The sequence below is a fragment of the Sinocyclocheilus anshuiensis genome, unplaced genomic scaffold (genome assembly GCF_001515605.1).
Source record: "Sinocyclocheilus anshuiensis isolate Anshui unplaced genomic scaffold, SAMN03320099.WGS_v1.1 scaffold2166, whole genome shotgun sequence".
NCBI lineage: Eukaryota > Metazoa > Chordata > Actinopteri > Cypriniformes > Cyprinidae > Sinocyclocheilus > Sinocyclocheilus anshuiensis.
In genome coordinates, this window is record NW_015557079.1 from 1,589,965 (window position 1) to 1,612,935 (window position 22,971).

General features: G+C 34.8%; 1 protein-coding gene across 1 annotated transcript in view; it reads left to right on the plus strand.

The window, feature by feature from the left end:
• Positions 1 to 22,971, plus strand: part of cfap58 (cilia and flagella associated protein 58) — a 99,346-nt gene that overhangs the window by 23,600 nt on the left and 52,775 nt on the right. Inside the window, exons 11-14 of the mRNA XM_016471516.1 lie at positions 3,305 to 3,466; positions 5,053 to 5,199; positions 19,026 to 19,166; positions 21,221 to 21,444. Of these exons, the coding sequence (XP_016327002.1) occupies positions 3,305 to 3,466; positions 5,053 to 5,199; positions 19,026 to 19,166; positions 21,221 to 21,444 (674 nt within the window). The remainder of the gene's footprint in view (positions 1 to 3,304; positions 3,467 to 5,052; positions 5,200 to 19,025; positions 19,167 to 21,220; positions 21,445 to 22,971) is intronic.

Sequence of the window (22,971 nt, forward strand, 5' to 3'; positions counted from 1 at the left end):
GAATTTTACTATATATATATATATATATATATATACAGTGTAAACAGTGAAACAGACATATTGTTTTTATCTATAGATTCTGCCTTTACTCACAGCACTCATTATACTGTCTTACACACCAAACAGTGCAAGCAGTCGCCTTCAGTTTTCAGTTTTCAGCTACATGAAGGTTGCGCTGCAGAAGGTGTTTATTTTGGAACATCTATCACAGTTTCCTAGGAACCAGAGGCTATTTGAGACACAACATCGCTTTCATGTATTCAGCATTGCTAGCATTTGCTTTCTTTCAGTGAGATTTTTTGAAAAGTTAATAATCTAATTCCAGGTAAAAAATGCTCAGCCGTAAGCATTAGTAAGGCCGCGTGTTGAAAAAGCTCTTAGCTAATGGTTTTGAGATTGCCTCCTGAGATCTGACTCCACAACTGTAACTTGCTAGTACTTTGCAGAGAATAAAAATTCTTCTGATTTAAAATAAGAAACACGGTTCAAACAAGTAGGTCTATAAGTCTGTAAGCTATTCGTTAGCATTCCCATTCAGCTGGTGCAGGAAGTGTGCAAGAATGCCGTCTTTGCTCTCAATTCTTGGCACAGAAGTTTTAGAGACATTTCATAAAAACAGAGTGATATTAAACATTTATGTGCAGTATTATCTATTGCCCCCTTCACACACTAGCATTGCATTACATACAGTAGTTGTTTAGAAAACAGCTGTCTTTACAAATATCATTTTAAATGCAAATCTGTAGATCTTCAGTCTGTAATTTTTTATAAGGCCAGCTCATATCATCCCCAGACTGTCTCATTATATTTCACCAATGTTCCACCATCATTAATGGCATGTTATTTATAGAAAACCATTAAGGCTGATCATCTTTTAGTCCTGAATAATAAGACTGATAAAAATTTCTTAGCATTTTATAGGTGAACCTTTAAAATAATGAGAGCATGCATGTTCTCCTGTATATCTGTACGTGAAAAATCATTTGTAAACATTATATGAGCAGTAAATGTGAAGCTGTGTGATAAAGTGAGACTTTTGAGCACAAAATCTTGATATATAAATCCTTTTTCCTTTAGAAGAGGACATGTGTTTTCATATACTAGATCTAGATGTAATGTAAAGATATGGTACTGTAACGCTATTTCTCTTTTGACTTTTTCTAGGTTAGATTGTTTGACATCTGACATGATTGATGACTCTATGCACTGCGGTGCTCCACATAATCACCCAGTGGACAAAACCAATGTATTGTCCTATAGGATGACATTTAAGGGGATAAAAAAGTATGACTTTTGCCAGGTTCAGATCAGTGAATTTAGCTAGATTTATAGAGGAGATGATGGAGAAACTCTACGGTGTTCGCAAGTTTGATTTATAAGGCCCCGGAGCTGACTATGAATTGTGAGTTGCTGAATTTACGGGAAGTGACTGGTGTTATTTTCTCATGCTTTGGTTGATTATATACACACTACTTTCAGAAGGGCTGAGTATTTACAACCAGTGGGCTCATCTGACACATGCACCTTTTTTATAAGACACTCTACAGACACAATGTGTTTGGCGTGTATGTCTGAAAGCGGTTGTCAAAATATCACTACAGGAGCTATTTAACCCGCAATGTACAGTAGCATATGTGAGTTTGAATGGCATTGCCTTGGACACATTCTGCTATCAATTTAACGTCCCTTTTAAATTCCCTTGCATTTTTGAAGCCTGTGCTCCGGACAAAGTAAATATATATTTTTAGTGTTATTTCAATCAAACCGCACTGAAACTGTGTATTTTTGCGCTTTGCTAAATGCACAAGTGAAAAGGTTAACATGAATTGGCAACTATTCAGACTGCAGTGAAATTCAATAAAGGCAAGTTGTTTGGTTGTCTAAACTTCTCCTGATGTGAATATATCTGAGTTAAAGAAAGCAAATCAAAACATGACATGTGAGGAGAAAGGTAAAGGCAATTCTGGGTCTGTATTTGCATCAGTGCAAGGTTGCATAACCTCTCGATGAATAACATAAACACTTTTCCAAAATTTTGGCAGAAAGGCTGTACGAAGCAGCAGGCAACAAAATGATGTTGCCACACTATACCCTGTTTTGACCAAAATCAATGGGAGCATCACTTTTATCTTTCACAGATAAAGCAATCATACATTACAGTGGACTACCTTTCTTTCAAAACATTCTCAACCTTTTTGAATCGAAGGCCCCCAGTGTCCAACACAATATTTGAAAGCCTCCTATATAATATTAACTATACATTAACTATAATATATTATTAATAGAAACTTGGAGTGTTGAGTTTAATTAATTTTATTATTCCAGAAGAACTGCGTGTTCTTCACTAAAAACAACAGGTATTGAGGAAAAAATAAATATATAAAATTGATTGAAATGTTTTTTAAGCATGCATTTTCCTTAAGTTAGAATATTTAAATATAATTATTTTAATAATTATTTTGATTATTTTAATTATTTATATATTACTCTATCTATATCTTACTGTATATATTACTCTCTATCTATCCATCCATCCGTCCGTCCGTCCATCCATCCATCCATCCATCCATCCGTCCGTCCATCCATCCGTCCATCCGTCCAATCAATGTTTACTTAATATTTTTAATTTGTACTATGCATTTTTTTGTGGTTATTAGCAGCATCACATTTACCCTTCAGGAATTATGCAATTCCAAAATGCACTGTGATGACCTAAGTTAAGAATTTCATCTATAATGTTCTATTTAAATAAAATGTATCGGTATTACTCAGTACTTGATTTTGTGCTGATTAGAGTGTTAGCTTGGCAACATGTTAACTTTATACTCTATAGAGCTGTTTAGTCGTGTTGTTAATTTGTAATGCTAATTCGCAAATGGGAACCCTGGGGATTTTTTTTATGGCTTTTTAGAATAGTGTTTTTTGATTTATGAGTAAAATAAGGTTTGTGTTTAACATATAAAGTGACTGTCATGTTTTGTTCTACAACATAAATCATACACAGTCGTGACTTAAACATAAATTTTAAAACAGTTCTGTGTTTGGAAATGCAAAGTTTCTTCCTGGTTTTAAGACTACAATCTGAACAGATCTTTTTGAATAAACTGTAAGTGTTATCCAAGTCTGTTTTAACCGTGTGATATAGCTAAATATGTGTGCGTGTGATTTACTGTTGTACTGTCAATCATAAGGTAGGATGCTTAGAAAGTAGCTGCTATGTAGACAACAGACAGGTTTCAAACAGAGCTAAAGACTAGTTGTAGTTTTCCAGATTTAACCCCACTGTCTCTGTCGGTCTTTTTAGGTTCTTGAGAATATTGAGGACATTAAACTGAAGGAGATGCATATATTTGAGTATAAGAAGAGAATCGCAGAAGCTGAAACAAAACTGAAGCAGCAGCAGAACCTCTATGAGGATGTCAGGACAGAGAGGAACCTCTTCAGCAAGAACCTGATTGAGGCCAAGGTAAGTGTGTATATGTGTGTGTGTGTAGACCTTCATCTTACAGATCTGCTCCCCATGAGCATGAGAGCAGACGTAGAGGCCAGTGGATCCATGGGATGACTTCTTTGGGAAATTCGCCCAACTGAAGCTTGTGTAGGGTGGTGTGAACATTAATCTTTGTCCAGGAAATCGCCCCATTTGCACGAAGTCGGAAATAGCAGGTAACCTCCCTGCTGTGTGGCCTGAAACTACGAAAGTACATGAATGTAGCTTCTAGCTACACAAAACACATTTTCACGCATTGATGCATTGCGAAATGTGTCTGAATGCAATTCAAAACGCAACACAAGTTGCATTCTCAGCATTGCCGTGAGGAGCTCGATAGTGGAGAATTAGTGTGAACTGTCATTTTCTATAGTCACTTTTCTCTTTCAGGTCCGATACTGTCATGGTTTGAATGTCTACTGCCACTTCTGTTACTATTGCTAAGCAAAATAACTAAAGAAGTTCACCATGAAATGAAAATGCTGTTATTGCTCACCCCCATGTCTTTCCAGTATGTTTCTGGCTTACGTAGAAGTTGAAATAGCAAAATTTATCCAGAAGTCATGAAACCTTAATTAGTCCATTCACTGATATCAGTAAAATCAAAAAGTTTAGTGGCTTTTAGCCAATGTGTATTAGCTTTGAAGCCATCTGTATGCTAATATTCTCCCACAAACCTTACCTTTATATGCACTGCTGTTTGGACTTCTACCAAGGCTGTGAAATAAAAAAAATAAAAATAAAATAAAAAATATATGTATATTATTTTAATTAAAAATTGCTATTTTCTATTTGAATATATTTTAAAATGTAATTTATTTGTGTAATGGCAAAGTTGAACTTTCAGCAGATCTAGTCTTCAGTGTCACATGATCCTTCAGAAATAATTCATGTTGATTTAGAGCCAAAGAAACATATTATCAATGTTGAAAACAGGATTTTTTTTATGTCCCTGCTGAATAAATCATTGATTTAAAAAAAACAAAAAACAAAAAAAAAAACAATTTTGATTGGTAGTATCTTTTGAATTGTACTATATATATATGCATATATGCATAAATATACAGTATTTTTCTTTCAGGAAAATGGATCAATATATTGATGACTCATCCTGCACTACACAAATTTTTACCCAATCAGATTCCCTTTAGAATGAGAATATTCAGCATCCGAATGACACATGCAAACCGCTAGCAAATCATGGTTCATAGCTGTGATATGAACAAAGTCTATTGCCTATATATTTAAAAAAAAAAAAAAGGAAAAGCCCAAAAGTTTCTGTATCAATAGAAAATATGTCAACACAGGAAAGGAAGCCTTGAAAGCTGCAGTAAGAAACTCAAGTGTAAGACTTATTTTTCAGGTCTATAAAAGACTGTCCTTTGTTGTCAGTTTTTTGCTGATGACCCATTCCTGCTGTATCGCTTTTTTTTCACTGCACTGAAGAATAAGTGTGTGTTTTGAGTGTGAATCTGCTAGGGCGGTTGTCTACCTGTCTGCCCAGCTGTCTTTGTGTATAAGTTTGGCCAATTTCTCACACACCTCCCTGTGTTCACTTCAAGGATCAGAATGCTGAGATGAAACGCAAGGTGAAGATCGTGAACCACATGTTCGAACAGCTAAAAGATGAAATCACCACAAAAGAGGTGGCTCTAGACAAGGAGCGCCAGGAGTTCCAGCGTGTAGAGAGAGAAAGGGAAAATCTCAAGGTAACCCATTTCATCCTTTACTGCCACATGTCTCTTGCCATCTTAGTTCTGTATACTTTCAAATCTAACATCACTATGCCTAGTCAGTATCCTTACTAGGCATGATGGGACACACTTTCAATGAAGCATGTAGTGATGCACAACTTTGTATTTTAAACCAATGAGATTGCACAGATGGGCTTCACAGTGCAATGTGCAGAAATAGAAACCATGCAAAAATGTTTTGTGTCATTCCAACACCAGTTATGATATATTAATAAATATTTATAATAAAATTATACAATTAATTAATATTATTAAATGACATGAAAGTATAACATTTTCACAAAAATAATAATACCACATTTGCAGTTCACAATTTGTTCATACTTACAGTATGATTCACTCAGTTGCAAATTTGAATGCATTTTTTTTACTTCATTACATTGTGCAGCATTCAAACAATTTAAAAATGATCTGAGTTTATACTGAGTATTTTCAGTAATTCTTTTACTATTATGGCGTGATATTTGGTTTACATAATTTAAAATTTAATTTAATTTAATTTAATTTAATGTAATTTAATTTAATTTAATTTAATTTAATTTAATTTAATTTAATTTAATTTAATTTAATTTAATTTAATTTAATTTAATTTAATTTAATTTAATTTAATTTAATTTAATTTAATTTAATTTAATTTAATTTAATTTAATTTAATTTAATTTAATTTAATTTAATTTAATTTAATTTAATTTAATTTAATTTAATTTAATTTAATTTAATTTAATTTAATTTAATTTAATTTAATTTAATTTAATTTTATTTTATTTTATTTTATTTTATTGACATTTTTTAGTATTTATTTAAACTGTCAGTCTGTACATTGCATATTTACACTAGTGGATGGCAAAAATTTACAGTTTTTATGAGCAAATTATTGCCTCATTCAACCACTTGGTTCAAAAACACTGATTCAAATTATCTGGCAAAAACAAACAACGCAATTCTAAAATTAAGTTATTCAATATTAAATTCTTGTTTGTTGAACTATTGTATAAAAGTAATGTCACAATCACAATTCGGTTGTTTTTCTGACTATGATCGTAGCTGTGATTACCTGATATGCATCCTTTATTTTTACTTCTTTAGCTGGTTGATTATTAAGGGTGAAGCTGATGTTTTTTTTGTGTGTGTGTGTAAACACAGTGATAGACTGGTCAACTGTCCTTAAAGGTGCTCATTTGTGGTGCTTGATATGACCAGACAGCATAAGAAAAGTAACCTTGCATTCAACTTCGAGGAGATATTTTTCATAATTCTTTCATTATTACTTTCCAGATCTTTGTGCTTATTAAATACAATGGCACGACTCTTCTTCTGTCTGTCAGAAGCTTTCAATATCACCCTCGCAAAGGATAATATTGGAATATCAAATAGGATGGCACAAAAAAAAGGAAAGAAATAAAAGAAAACACGAAAGATCACTCCATATTTTATGACAGAAATATAAATGTGAGTTCAGAGAGGGCTTTGACTCTACGCACTTTCAAATTCAACATCTGACATGAAAGACTTAATGAATATGCAATGCTTTTTGGCGGATATTGGAGTTGTAAATTATATATGACCTTGTTCTGAGGTATAGACTGAGGGGTGTGGTTACAGAGAGAGAGACAAAGCAAGAGAGAAACAGCTTAAGTATGTGATTGCCCAGCACTGACTGTATTGTACAGTACATGTGTGTAATGTAATGAAAAATGTTAAACCATGGAAAATGTTAAACCAAGAAACCAGCATAAAATCTCAGACTTTTGGACCCCACTGTATGTTAATACTGTATCTGGAGCATGGTGAAATCGCTCCATCAGCCTGACCAGATTGTTTCAGAGGAGTGTGGACCAGTGGTCCGAACAGATGGTTTCAGACTGGAAGGTTCCTCTACGCATGGGGTGGAGGGTTGTGGAGTTCTGGACGACAACGGGTGGAAAATTTCGACTCGCACAGATCACAGATTCTGAGCTGTCTCAGAACTAAATAGATCCATGGATAACTGACAGTCTGTTTTGATTAATCCAAATGCTGTCTCGGCAAGCATTTAGTCACATGCTCTTAAACATCCTCTTCTGGTGTCTGACTGCGTTAAGCACTGTTGAAGATCTTTAAAAGCTCATTCTGGGTGAAATATGGTGTGTGCATTAGTAAGGAACTAGACAGAAAGATTCACTAATAAAAGAAAATGGGTCTCGAGGGCTGGTGGGCAGCTACCCAAGTTGAGCAGCTTACCCAGCATGCCACAGGAGGTGCTGTCTGGCTCCCTGACTGGTTCTCAGGAAGCAAGATGGCTGTGATGTTCACCTCTCTTTTGAACCATGAAGTGAAAACACAAAGGCAAAACACCCAATGGAAGAGAAAAGGAGAGACAAGACCAAACGATGCACTGAAGACTGAAACGTCGTGAAACTTTACAGAGCAAACTAAAGTCTGTGAACTCGACAGATGCTGACGCTCTCATGGTAGATATCAACATAATCTTTGGAGAGCGCGCTTCACTCTTGCTAATCAAAGTAAGAGGCATGTTTGAGACAAGCTCAGCGCTCCCTGTGTTTAGATTGCTGTACTAATGAAGGAAAGCCACAGAGAACAGTAGAGAAAGACCAGTGATCATCAAGAACAGAAGAGCACTCGCAATTACTTCTAGAGGACGAGAATTTCAGACAAGATCCTTTGGTAAACATTATGCATAGTCTGGTAATTCATAATCATGAAGACTGAGTGATAAAGGTCTGTACATCCTGCAGCAAAAATAGCTGAAGTAGAACTTTCAATCTGTTCTTTCTTTCTTTCTTTCTTTCTTTCTTTCTTTCTTTCTTTCTTTCTTTCTTTCTCTCATTCTTTCTTTCTTTCTTTCTCTCATTCATCCAATTAACTCCATCCATAGCTGTTTTTCAATGATGAGTCTGGCCTTACGTCAAGTACATCTACAGTTATTTCAGTTTTTCACATTATTAACATTTTAAATCAACATTTACCAAGATTTACACTACCCTTCAAAAGTTTGGCATTGGTAAGATTTTAAAAAATGTTTTTGAAAGAAATATTTTATACTTAAGGGCCACAAAAAAAAAAAAAAAAAAAAAAAAAAATTAATATTGTGAAATATTGCTACAATTTAAAATAAAATCTAAAATTTTACAGTTTTAATTTATTTATTTCTGTGATTCTTTGATGAATAGTAAGTACAAAAGAACAGCATTTGTTTTGGTATAGAATTTTTTTGTAACGTCTTTATAAAGTCTATACCTGTATATACCTGTTTCTGTATATGTAATTATAGTTTAACTCATTGATTCTTTTTATTTGTTGAAAGTCATTGTGAATTTCCAATTATAATCCATCTTCCCCCTGGACAATGAGGTAGTGTCAAGGTAAACAAGTTACTTATCTGAAAAAGTGTAGCAATTATAGCTCACTAAAAAGAGAAAGTAGTTTCAGAACAAAGAGATCGATTATGAATTTCAAAGAAAAACAAATATTTTAAATAATATTCCCCCAAATCATGTGCTTATGCTTTAGCAAAACACATTTTTTTAACAGAAAAATATTATCTTTTACAAGTAGGAATGTAGAAATTCTGATGTTCAGAGTTTTAATACAACAGGTGTTATGAATTCTGCCATAGATTTAGTTTTTTTTTTTTTTACACAACATTGTAACTATTTTAATGAGACTTAGCAACATTAGGGTCTACCAACACCCCCCCCCCCAAAAAAAAACAAAAGAAACTAAAATGAAAGTAAATGCACAATTAACAAACACTTTAAGTAATTGCCTCTTCTAATTGCTGTAACTGTTCAATCACTGTGTAAAACTGTGTTGCTTACTCATTTTTACTGTCATCCGAGTATAATTTTTTCAGGCATCACTTTACAAACAAAAAGCAAAAGGAACTTAAATAGACTGATGGGAAAGAAAATCGGAGCAAAGAAGATCGACAAACAACTAGAGAGAAAGAACGAGAGAGAGAAATGACGAACAAAGGCAATCTTTCATGTTTTGAGGTGCCGCAGGGACATGATGCAGAAAACTTTAAATTGATAGGGAGTTCACTGCAGGCTTATGTAACCCTCTCTGGCATTTCCTTTCTTTCACCTTCATTCATTTATTTTCTTGGTTTTTGTGAGCCTGTGTCTCACCCTTTGCCTTTTGTACTCTAAAGCATACAGGTGTCCCAGAGCTGCAAGTTACCTCTGCTTTCTTCTCTGTTTCCTCTGCCTTCTCCTTCCTGTTTCCCACCACTTCTCAAGTCAAAACCATCATCCGTTTCCCTCTTTAACAAGAGGAAGAACGATCCAGAACATGTGAATGAAGACAGGCTTTGCATTCACAAATCTTGTGAAGCATTTTTAGAGTTATACCATTTGCCAAAACTAGTGACGCTACTGCCTATATTTTTAGTAGTCTTTTTAAAACACTCTAGCTTTTCCCAAAACAAATGGTATGATGGTGGAATGCTACAAATCCTGCAAGTTTCTTCTAAACTGTCTACTCTCTTTATGTAGAATTGGGAAATCTAAATAATTTTAGACTGATTCAGTTCATCCAAGTGGTTCACTTGTGGTTTACATGAATCATCTGAACCATCAGTTTGTTTGAATGGCATCTGTCAAGGCATGGAATATATAGAGAAGCAAGTCAACAGTCAGTTTTGGAATTTCATGTTTTTGGAAGTGGGAAAAATAAGCAAGTGAATGAGCGAGTGAATTTGACAAAGACCAAATAGTGAAGACTGGACGACTGGGTCAGAGTATCTCCAAACCTTCTGGGAGTCGTAGTGCAATAAATGACAATAATAAAGGTCTGGACCAAGAAACAATGGAAACCGGTAGCCTGGTCTGATGAATCATTCTCTCTTTTAGATCAGGTGGATGGATGGCTGGGTATGTGTGTGGAAAGGGATGGCAGCAGGATGCACTATGGGAAGAAGCCAGGCCGATGGAGGCAATGTTATGCTCTGGCCAATGTTCTGCTGGAAACCTTGGGCCCGTAGATTGTAAATATAAATTATCATTAAATAATCAATAATTTAAAAAATTCAGTACTTAAATAGATTCAGTACAATTAGCAAACTCTTCTTTACCAGAGTCTGTTTTCTAAAGAGTAGCTTTACTGTAATTTTACTGATTTGAGAGTAGCTTGTATTTTGGGATGCTTCAGCTTCAAAGCAACTTCCCAAACATTGCTAACATAAGAAGTCATGTTTAATTTTTCAAAATGTCACCATGTCCATTTCACCCTCTGTGCCTTTTATCATGTCGTTAACAGTTATTTCTGTTTAGTTTTTACTTCATAATGCCTTTTTTTGGGATTTGTCATTTGCCCCTTGCTTCACTTGCTACAGATGGAAGGCTATAGAATGTGAGAAATTCATTATTCAATAAAGTTCTTAGCCATATGCCGATGGAAGGAGGCGGGAGAACATGCCATTTGCCCATTTTCTCATAAAACCTTAATTTATCAAATTTATTATTCTTATGAGATGTCTGTTGGTTAGTCTTTGAACTGTGAAAGAAGACATGGGAAGCAAGGAAATGTTATACGTTTGACAAGCTTGGGCCAGATTTTGTGATTGACTGATTGAACTTCTCACGAGTGGAGTATATACATCTACAGTGGGGTTCAAAATTCTTAGAAAACATTGAAAATCTAGGTTTATTTTTATTTGAACCTATAAATGAACAATGTCTATGGAGCTAGCAAGGGAAATATCTTGGGAAAATAACCTTGCTTCACTTTGTGACAATGATTATGTGAACTCCTTTGTACAAAACGTCAAGACTTTCTTGCTTCCACTGAAGCACAAGATGCTCTTTGGAACATTCTCAAATCATGCTGGAGAACATGGATCATCTCACAAATTAGTCTATAATAATCAAAGTCCCTTTAAGACAAGTCATGTCACTCGGCGGCCATCTTTGAAACGCCTCTCGGGCATGCAAATGCAGCTCCTATCACTTTTGCCTTGTCCCATCAAATTCTACAAAACTGTTCACTAAGCTTGCGATTAAATTTCATAATTGAAATCACCAAAGAAATCTGATATCAACTGTCATAAATGTTGTTTATTTTGCTCAAATAGCGTTATAAAAAGCGTATTATTCAGGCTAGATCAGCCAGTGTGCATGCGCAGTCCTGAGCGCATGTCTCAGAACGCTGACTGTTTCTATAGCAACCGGGACTTCTAACGGCAGCTGCAGTGACGCGCTGACTTTACCGATTAGCGATTGGCTCCTTCAATCAGAAGGCGGGGCTTCCTGCGAGTGAGCGACCATATAGAACATTGCATTTTATTCCCATTCAAAACTATACGAGTGATACATCTTGGTTATCCTATAGTCTTTGATAATAATTTATTACACTAAAGATAAACGTTTTTTTTTAAACTGGTGCTTTAACCCTCATTTAAAAAATTAGTTCAAGGAACTCATGGTGGGAAAATACTTGTAAGACATGCTTGTAAGACATCTGAGTGTTTTTCTTTACGCAACTCTTTGCGTAAAAGGTGACGCTTCGTTCACTTCTTCAGGCTGACTGGTTAAAAAAAGGTGATTTGCACCTCCGTCACTGTCACCTCTGGTATTAATTTGTCAGATACACTTTGTCAGCCAACCCACATATCTAACAATTGTCAGCAATATTACGCCTATGACGGAAAGTCAATATCACCCTTTGGTAAATGGTGACAAACTTGGGTTCATTACATTTCCATGGAGCAGCTGTCACAGCAACTCATTCTTGGCTTCACGTGTTATCTCCAATCCTGTCAGGATACGTCAGTGTCAAAGCATAACCCATGCAGCCGATGGGAGTCATTGCCACACTTGTCACAATACCATGTAAAGTTTGAGAAAGTGTTAAAGTTACCCACTCAACAAAATGGCCTTGGCGAGCCAGGTGTATTCTTGTTAATCTTTGTATTTATTTGTGAACACTGCATATTTAAAATAGCAGGTTGATGGTAGTTGTGAAAAAACCTCATTCGGTCAGCAGAGGGCACTCTCAGTGGAATTTGAAATCACATTTACATTGTTTGATCTGTCTTTGATCTCTTTGTACTGATATTGAATACTGGCCTGGATATTCTTCTGCATTATGTCAGCCAGGGATTGTTCTATGTTTCATAAAACTATATGCATCCTAATTCTAAAATTCAATGAAATGTTTGTTTTACCCAGAATAGTACAGTTTTCAGATTTACATTTACCACATTTATGAAAAATGAGAAGTGAAAAATACATGGGTTTACTATTGCTTCATCCACTTGTTTGCCTTTTTCCCCTGTGAAGTCCATTCTGTGTCTTTAAAATGTATATTAAGCAGTAAACTAAGAGGAGAGTTGAGCTCTGAAGTATCTGCTTTGAAATCATTCTGAAATCAGAGAAATCTGGGTGCGTATTTTACTCCAAATGCTTGCGACATCATATGACTGTGACTGAAACCGGTATGATCTAGTCCAGTGGTTCTAAACCACATTCCTGGAGCCCCCAACACTGCACATTTAGCATGTTTCCTTTATTAAAATCACTTGATTCAACTCATTAATAGAGGCTCCAATGGTGAAATGGGTGTCAGACAAGGAGATGTGCATAATATGCAAGAACGTGCCAACACTGATCTAATCAACAAAATTAGACACAAAAATATGCATCATGACATGACTGTTAAAATATATATTTATAGAAGAACAATTTCCCTGCTTAAGATACAAAAGCTGAACACCAGTGAACGGAACTGCTTATAAATAAGATTAATAAGCTATATCCACATCATAAACATAATATTAAAACATACATTTTGCAAGCAATGAAGTAAATTAACATATTAATTCTTGATACATAATTAAATGTGTATACTTCGTAAAATGAATATATTGACAAAATATTGACTACACTGTAAAGTTTAAAAGAGATTTTTTACACACAAAAATACTATTTCAGTCATTTTACTTCAGAATTTCATATGTAATTCAATGTGTTACCTGCCACATTATTTTTGAAATTTACTAGCAATTTTTGAATGAAAATTGTTTCAAGATTTTAAGATTCCAAATTCAAGATTCAAGATTTTTATTTGTCACATACACGGTTGTGTACAAATACAACTGGACAAATACTGAAAATGTGCATTAATAAATATATAAATATTAGATAAAAGATACATTATTAAGGTAAATGTGCAAAAACAGGAAGTACAAAATTGCAGGTTATGTAAATTCAAAGTAAATCCTACACCATTTTTTTATTCAGTGTAAATTTAACATAGTTCACCCCAAAATTAGGCCACATTCACACAGCAGCAGAATACGGTTGTCCGTTCTGTATTTCAATCATTAATACATTCAAATCTTGGATATTTACTGAAGTGACAACATTCTAACTAAACTCACACCTGTAAATTTTCAGGACTCACAACTGTATTTTCAGTAAACCCCTGCTGTGTGAATGCAACCAGACTGGACAACTAGTTGTCTGTCATTATGTATTATCTGCACATACACGTCTACTGTGTTATGAGTTTTCATTTGTGGTTTTGGAAACTTCCAGAGACGCAGATCTGAGCTGTGTGTCATATGAAGTTTTAGGTTCAGTCACTGTTCTCCACTGGAGCTACTCCTGTCATCAGTTTTGTGGTCTGTGCACGACTCAAATGCTCCTCTCTTTACTGAGGTGCCTTAATGAAACTTTTGTCATATCAAATATGACCCGGCGTTCTTCAAAATATCTTCTTTTGTGTTCTGAAGAAGAAAGAAATTCATACAGGTTTGGAACAACATAAGGGTGAATAATGATGACCAAATTTTCACTTTTTGGGGGGTGAACTATCCTTTTAAAGGGCATTTTCAAGCATGTATGGGTTCCCTTACAGACGGCTTCATAGGAAGCAATGCCCTTTTGTCCTGCTCACACAAAGACTATTGTGCCAAGACATTGACCTTTCAGCTCTTATTGTTGTTGTTTATTACCTCAAGCCTTCACAAACGTACCAAGAAAGAAGCTCTTGTGTTCTTTGAAGCTGGCCAGCACCGAGTCTGTCTACTGGCTAACCCTCACCCCATGAAAAAACAATTAGGCCACTTCATAAGAATTGATTAGCATGTTAATGAATGGGCTACACTTTCTCATCAGGAGAGGCTACGGCAGGGGGTAATGAGGGGAGAGGCTGCTCTCAGCACCAGCTCCGTCCAGCTGGTTGTTATGCATGCCGAGAGGCGACATCGATCTCGTAGAAATCTTATTACATGCTCCAGACACTGTCTGCAAATGTTTAGCACTGAACTGAGAGAGGAGGGGAAAAAGTTTCAGAATTTAATGTCGTAAAAAAGGAAGTGATGATGTGTAAAGCATGCAGCCAGGTTCTAAACGATGTTCTCCGCTTTTTGAAATTTCATCAGTGTTTCACGGTAAACGGGAGATGTGGCGAACGGCCTTTAAAATGACCTCGCGCAGTTCACGGTTCGCGGTTCAGTGTTAACAAGCCAGATTTTAGATGGAGTCAAAGGTCTTGTCATCTTATATGCACACTGTTGTCCATTTATTATGCTGTCAGAGCCCCTTCATCAAGACGCCCGATGAAGAAAACGCCCTCTGAAGTCTCTGAAAGTACATTTATTTCATTTGTCTGCTAACAGTGTTCAAAGTGGACATACATACAATTTGTCAATTATATATTATATTTTACTATGTTGTTATATTTTTTAGAATAAAATGGTAATTTACTAATGAATTTTTATATTTGTAGTGTAAAAAATTAAATCTGTACATATACACTGGCCAAAAAAATAAAAAAAATTAATGAATTTTTGAAGTAGAAAGACTGAAATAGTATTTTCTTTACTGTTTTATTTTATGTATATTTTATAACTTGATTTTTGTATTTATTTAAAAATTTTAAAAGCACCAAACAGAAATGAGAAAGGCATGAAAAATGTCCTAAAACAGTAATTATGGGCCTATAGTGTTTGGGACATGCACCTGAGCTGGTTCTGAAAACAGGATCTTTGGTCTTTAAAACAACCCACCTGCTGCTCCTGCAGCCTGACTCTGGCTCTGTTGCTCTCTCTTTCTCTCTCTCAGGGGATAAAGGTTAAGACTGGTATCAAATGAAGTGTAAAGCACTCATGCCTGTCTTCCCTCTGTCTCTTTTTATCTTTCCCTTCCACTTTTTTGTCTGTTTTCTACCTTCTTGGCAGACCTATATATTTACCCCACTGCATCTGCCGCAGGCGACCAAATAAGTGTCAAAGAGGGGTGAGAGACAGAGATGGATTTTGAAGTCAAATGTCTTGATGAAGTACCACAGTCTCCCACCAAGGGGAAATTACTGCAGCGTTTCGACCTCTTGCACAACTTGTGACAGACATACATCCTGACTTCTTGGTCAAAATGCCTGTCTTGGCATGATATTAGGTTAAAGACAGCAAGCTATGTCTCTATGAATAGGTGAGACAGAAGAAAAATCAGATGTCAAAATATGGGATCTGCCTAACAGATCTGTCAGCATCTATTATGTCATTAAAATTCATTAAACAACATTGCAGAAAAAAGAGAACCCCCCCCAAACACTGCTCTTGGATGGATTAATTTAGTCATTTTAATAAGCCCTTTAAAACCAAACATGAACACATAGTTAAGTCTAAATGAAATAACTGTAAAGCTAATTTAAATTACAAGCCTCCTGCTTCTCAAAGTCAGACAGTGTTCAATCTATATTAATGTATTAAGCTATGATTCATGCAGTGCAAATAATATGACTACTTATTCATTCATTTTATTACTGGCTCTGTTTAATCCTCTTGAATAATTACTTTATTAGAGAGATTTAATTTAATTTTATTTTACCGATATCATGAGCAAAATTATTATAAACAAAGAATGACTAATATATAGATAAAAAAGTTATTAAACACTTTCTATTAAAGGGGTCATATGATGTTGCTAAAAAGAACATTATTTTGTGTATTTGGTGTAATGAAATGTGTTTATGCGGTTTAAGGTTCAAAAAACACATTATTTTCCACATACTGTACATTATTGTTTCTCCTCTATGCCCCGCCATTCTGAAACACGTCGATTTTTACAAAGCTCATCGGTCTGAAAAGCGAGGTGTGCTCTGATTGGCCAGCTATCCAGTGCGTTGTGATTGGCTGGATACCTCAAGCGTGTGACGAAATGTTAAGCCCCTTTCCATACTGTGATGCCGTCTCCTGGCTCCCAGTGGCTCCCAGTGGGGACATAATTACGGATTATAATGACTTATACTGTCTTTTTACGCTCTGCGTTGCATCGCGCCGCGTGGATTTGAGACTTTAGTCTTTGCAACTTTACAGATCTTCTTAATGCACCAAGAGCTTGTAACACTCCAAAGAGAAAGGAAAAATTGAAATTGCATCATATGACCCCTTTAATATATAAATTACAGTGTGTTCAATAGGTATCAAAAGTGGTGTTGAGAACCATTAAATTTCACTTTTATTGACTTCTGAAACACTACTTTCTTGTCAACTCTGTGCATAACTACAATATTGAATACTAAAATGTCATGCAATGCATTATTTTAAGGCACAAATAGCCTTGTTTGCCAACAAATAGAATATAAAAACTGACATCACAATCAGAATCTGACTAAATTAATGGATCCATTTTAATTAACTGATTCAATTAATTTACTTAAGAGTTTTAGAATTTTTAGATTTTGCTAAATGAGACAAAATTTTGCAAGCAGAATTCTGCAAAAACGCAACATAAAACACAAGATAATACCTGCAGAACAAAATTTTGGCTGTGACCTCTGAAGGTGTATTAACGAGCCTGATCTCATGACGAAAACGTACCTGTGGGAACTTTTCTGCAATAGGCAAAATACATAGCGCCATGTGCGTTTCGTGACATATGTCCACTGAGTGGTGCTAAAAGAGTGTTCAAATTAGATTATCATGAAATGAAACAAAGCTACTTAAAGCTGATGCAATTTGTTCTTAATATTGTGTATTCATCAGGAAATAATGCAGGGTGGGGTTTAAAAAGTGAACAAGTGAAGGCTTTGTTATTACTAGTTAAAGTTATTTTACTCACACAGTTCTACCTTGGATACATCAGCAAAAAATAAATGCTTTTTAAAGCTGAAGAGAAAATTATTACCTTTTGATGAATGACTACAGAAGCAAACAAACATTGTTTTCTTTAGAATAATATGCACTGATTAATTGCACATAATAAAACCAGGGACATTTATTAGGAGAGTAATTAGAGTCCATTTTTATTTTAGGTTTTCTTTTGTACTCCAGGCGAAAGGAGGGAAATTGTAATAGAATACACCATAACAGAATACCTGACTACCGTGACCAACCCTGACCTTAAACTCCTGACTGTTTACAGACTCAGCAAACATAGCCTAGACACAAAGAAAGTCAGACACAGACAGTCCTTGCTGCTGGAGGAGGACATGCTGTGCTCCTGCTGCACACAAAATGAGATGGAAACACAATTGCACTTTTGAACCTCACGCACTACACATAAATCAGCAACATATTCCATCCTTCTTATGCAAACCGCTATAAAGAGCATCTGTTGTGCATGCATGTGTAATGTTTACTAATGCTTTGTCAATGTAAACCAGTTTATAATGTCAGTAAAGCACATTTTAATCTTGAGTCTTGAGAGAGAGAGAGGAGAGAATGTTAATAGCAGTGTTAAATGGCAAACAAAATTATATGTGATAAAGATTTTTTTTAAAATATTTTGACAGCAATAATCAATATGAGATGAAAATAATTATAATTAAGGGATTTAAAAAAAAATTGTTTTTAACACTGTAGTCAACTTAAATGTTTCTGTTGACTAAAAATAGATAAATTGTTAAATAATTGTCCTATAAAAGTTAAATGGACTACATTTCAAAATGTAACTGTCTCTCTCTCTCTCTCTCTCTCTCTCTCTCTCTCTCTCTCTCTCTCACACACACACACACACCCATACATTGTATTAACACAGTGAAATGCTTTTAAAAATGAAGATGTATGAAAATAACATTGAAATAAAATAAAAAAAAATATACAGAATTTAATATATATATATATCTTATTATGTTATTCATTAACATAAATCAGATATATAGAATTTACAATGCAATCCAATGAAAAAATACAGTGCTGGATACTAAGTAATTACATGTAATCTGGATAACATAATCAGAAATAAATTACTTGTAAATACACTATATTACATTTTAAAATGCGCATAGTCAGATTACAGTTACTTTTTTGTAGAATACATGATTACATATTATTCACACAATGGCAGTAAATTATTCATAATTTGATTTGGCCTAATTCTTCTTTTTTTTTCATCTCTATCAAAATGTTACCACTTTTATACATTTGGAAAGTCTTCCATCTTTTCATCACCTCACGAACCCATTGTAGTTCATTCACGAACCCCAGTTTCAGAAACCTTGGCATAACATAATGTTTAATACACTTCCAAAGAATGGAATCTATTTTAGATCAAAAGTAATCTAAAAGTAATCAGAATAAATTGCCTAATATGTGTAATCCAAAACATTGTTACAAACTATAATTTCCATCATGTAATTTGTAATCAGTAACAGACTATAATATGTAAGTAACCTACCCAGCACTTTATAGTGAATATAACATGATAAACTTTGACTAGAGCATGTAGAGCATAAAAAAACATAAAAATGAACATTGACATATAGAGAGGTAATTTCTCAGTTTTGTTTTTAACTTTTTTCTGTTTTCTTTTGCATCGATTGCCCTGTTTCTACAGGCCGAGCTACAGAAGATGAGGCAACAGGCTCAGGAGATGAAGCAGTTCATTGAGAAACAGGAGGCAGAGGAACGCGAGCTGCTGAAGATCATAGCAGAGGCTGATGCTGAGAGGATCCGGCAGAAAAAAGAGCTCGATCAGGTACAGACAGGTGCAAGGTTTCAGTGAGTGTCCGCGTGTCCTTGTGTTCCTTCTTCAATAGGCTGTTTACGTTAAAGCTGAAAGAGACAGTAATCTAGGTTCACTCAAAAGTAATTCGATCAGGAATATAACTTCTGAGAAAGTCCAGGGGGAACAGGGTTAACCTCTCTTTAAAATAGCAAAAGGAAATTGAGTCACTGGGGAGGCCTAAATTGGTCTTGGCATTTTGAAACATTTAGTGCTTCTGATCTCAGTAAGTCAGCAGTCGAACATGATTAACCAGCTGACCAGTCATTCAAAATAGTACAATTCAAATAGTAGGCACTGATGTGATGATCATTTTTTTGTGTCTTAATCTGTTAAGTTTATACAAAAACAACTTGAATATGCCTCTTATGATGAACATACTTTCAGTTACTGGTTTAAAGTATAGTTTTATATTCTTTGGGAGGGGGGTTAAGGTCTAAAATATCTAGGTGATGTCAGGAGAATGCTTTGAGGAAAAAATAAATTAAAATTGAAAGGTTTTAAAATAATTTTAGCCTAATCTTTTATTACAGTAATATGTCTTCATAAAAGCGGTGAAATGTTTTGTTTTTTTTTGCACTCCAATCGATCAATTAAAAACAAATATATATATTATTATTTTAGAAAATGTTGAGGGTATGATTGTGTATCAAAGTCAGCAGGCTTTTTTTTTTTTTTAAGTTTGTCTTTTCGTGATGTGACAATATTAGTTCAGCTCTTTGAGATAAATACATTCAGTGAATAACCTTATTAAAACATCATGATATTGAAGATTTAAAAATGATAATATTTGTACTAAACACTGTTTACCTTTAAAATGTTTTTATTTATTCATTTATCTATCTATCATAATGATAAAAAATGTATACACTTACATAGAATCAAGATGTAAGGAAAAGTCAGCACATCATAACAAAAATGTATGAAACCAAAGATGACTTAATTTTATTTCAGATATCCTTGTTTGTCTTTTAGCTGAATTAAATTTAGACGTATATGTAGCTTCGGCTGTAAGCTTGACTATTAGTTTTTATGGAGAAGAAAACAAAAGGCTTCATAAATACTTTTTTAACACATTCAGTAACATAATTTTTTTACAGCATCTTTGGTAAGTCATTCAGGTCACTATTAGAGATCATAAATTGAATGTAATGTTAATATCTGCTGCTGTACATTGCTGACATTGGTTCTTTGGTAAAGGTTAACCCATTCAAAGGGCATTCTGTCCAAAGTGCCTCTGCTGATGCCAGCTTTCATACTCTTCTGGCTATCCATACACATTAATAAAGCTTCATCGTCTGTACATCCCTGAGCTCCCCAAACCATATTGTATACTGTATGTGATACAACGAATACCTTATACGTAACATGCATTACACATATAGCTGTACATTTCAGCATTGCAGAATTTTGTGCATACCGTTTAGTTTAGTGAAAGTTGAGAAAGAAAGTCAATGACCATTTTACATAACTTCCTTCCTAGTATATATGGTGTGTAGAATAACACAAAAATGATTTAGATCAAAGGAAATGTTATATTTATTTATTGCGTATGGCCTTCCAAATGTTTCCCCTGACTTTTTGTTAAAATCCATTAAGTAAAGACCCTAAAACTTCTTTTTAAGACATTTTCCCAAACCTTCACAATATTTGTCATGTTGCATGACGTTTTTGGCTATTATCCTGAAAAGACTAACACTGCTGAGTCATCAAATCTTTGCAGAAAACACTGGCCTGCCTTTTATTTCTATAATATATCGTCTCACCTCAGTCAGAGGTGAAAGTACTTTGAAGGTTTTCTCACAGATGCTTGAAGAGATGTTAAAAGTACCAGAACTTCGGTACCAAGGCAAGCTGGGAAAAAATAAAGGGAATGTAACAAAAGAGCTAGCATTTATACACAATCAATGATCATTGACTGACAGGATAGTGAAATTTCACAGTTTTTTGGTTTTACTAATGACTTAGAATGTTGCCTTTTGTCTACATTTGTGCACTGACTGTGTATTTCTGTGTTTGTTTTCAAGGTGAGAAATGAGCGTGACCTCCTGGGGATGCAGTTGATGAAGAGAAACGAAGCACTGGCATTACTGTACGAAAAGATCAAAATCCAGCATTCCATCATGAACAAGGGTGATATTCAGTACAATGAAAGACTGGAGGATATCAGACTCCTGAAGCTAGAGATCAAGAAGCAAAGACGAGAAAAGAACATCCTCAACAAGACCGTCTCTAATGTGGAGGATCTCAGGTAACACACATTTCTTATCAAAGTATCTGTCCACATATGGAAGTGTTTCGGTTTGACGTTGCACACTAAGAGTAGACTTAGGGCGGTTTCACACTAAAACGTGTTTGACGTCAGAGATTGATTCGTTTGGTTGATGTGAAGGCTGTTTACGGTTCATGTGGAATGGAGTAAGCCTGAAAGTAATCTGGCTTAATGTTGTGTAAGTGAATCACTTTTGATGCACTTTTGAACCACTTTATGACTTATATACAGCTATAATTTCTTTTTTTTTTGAAACATCTATTGCTCTAAAACCTTATGGAAGCAGGTGCTCGATCGCTTTTCTGCAACACTCATGTACTCTTCAGAGGTATAATGACATAATGATTATGCCTCAATCATAGGTACATAAAGCACAAAGAGATGGAGCTAATTGAGTGCCTGTCAGATAATTCTCTTGTCAGTATTGACCCCCGCTAGATGTTTATTGATGTTTTCAAAAGCTGTAATTCACCACTCTCAATAACAGTCACTTTTTCGGTCACAAAAGGCGTGCGATAAAAATCACTTTTAACGGAGTTCTTAGCTGAGCAAAAAGGAGGCAGCAAGAGCTCGCTGTGGAAAATGAGGGAGCGTTTGAAAGCACTGGCAGGTCTCGCATCTAAAGTCAAACCAGATCTATAATAGATGGGTTTTACTAAGCTTCTATTGGTTATTTTAGTAACATAAGGGGTGGTGATGACCTCACATTCTCCTCCATATCTCAAGCCAATGCAAAATCACTAAATATTCAGTGAGTCAGAGTCTGAATTATGTACTGAAATTTCCATCGCCCCAAAATGATTTAATTAATTTAACCAGGTTCTCTCCCGTGAATAAGAAAGACAGTCACCAAAAGAGAGATTTTCTTCTTCTCCTTTTTTGGTTACATTTCACTGATCTTTATCAACCAGTTAAATGAGCAAAAATCTCTATATACATTCAACAATTTTAAAAGAAGTGATAACAAGCAACCAATTTGTTCAAAAACACTGATTCAGGAACAACAAAAATGTTTTTAGGAGCAAGTCACTGAATCATTGAATTGTTGAATAATTTGTTGACTTAATGAGTAGGGTTGGGTATCGATTGGGTTTTTTTACGATACCGGTGCCAAATCGATACTTTTAAAACGGTATCATGCCTAAACGGTGCCTGAACCGATACCTTAAAAAAAGAGCCACAAAAAAAAAACGATGGATAACATTAAAGAACATTAAAAATATTTAAAATAAATATACATAGCATTCACATGCTCCTCGGATGCTCTCATTTCTCGAGTTGTGCTTCCCTTACTCAAAGGCTAATCAATGCATTTAATACAACATTATTTAATACAAAACAATATTTAATACAAAACCACACATAATGTTTCTACTGTATCTCTGTCAATCACTCTGACATTTAGTTAAAATTAGTGAATTGACTGAGTGCTGTCCGTCACTGTCTTTAATCAGTTCTGTGAATGACTGTATGGTATGCCACATGCACTGTAATATGTTTTATATT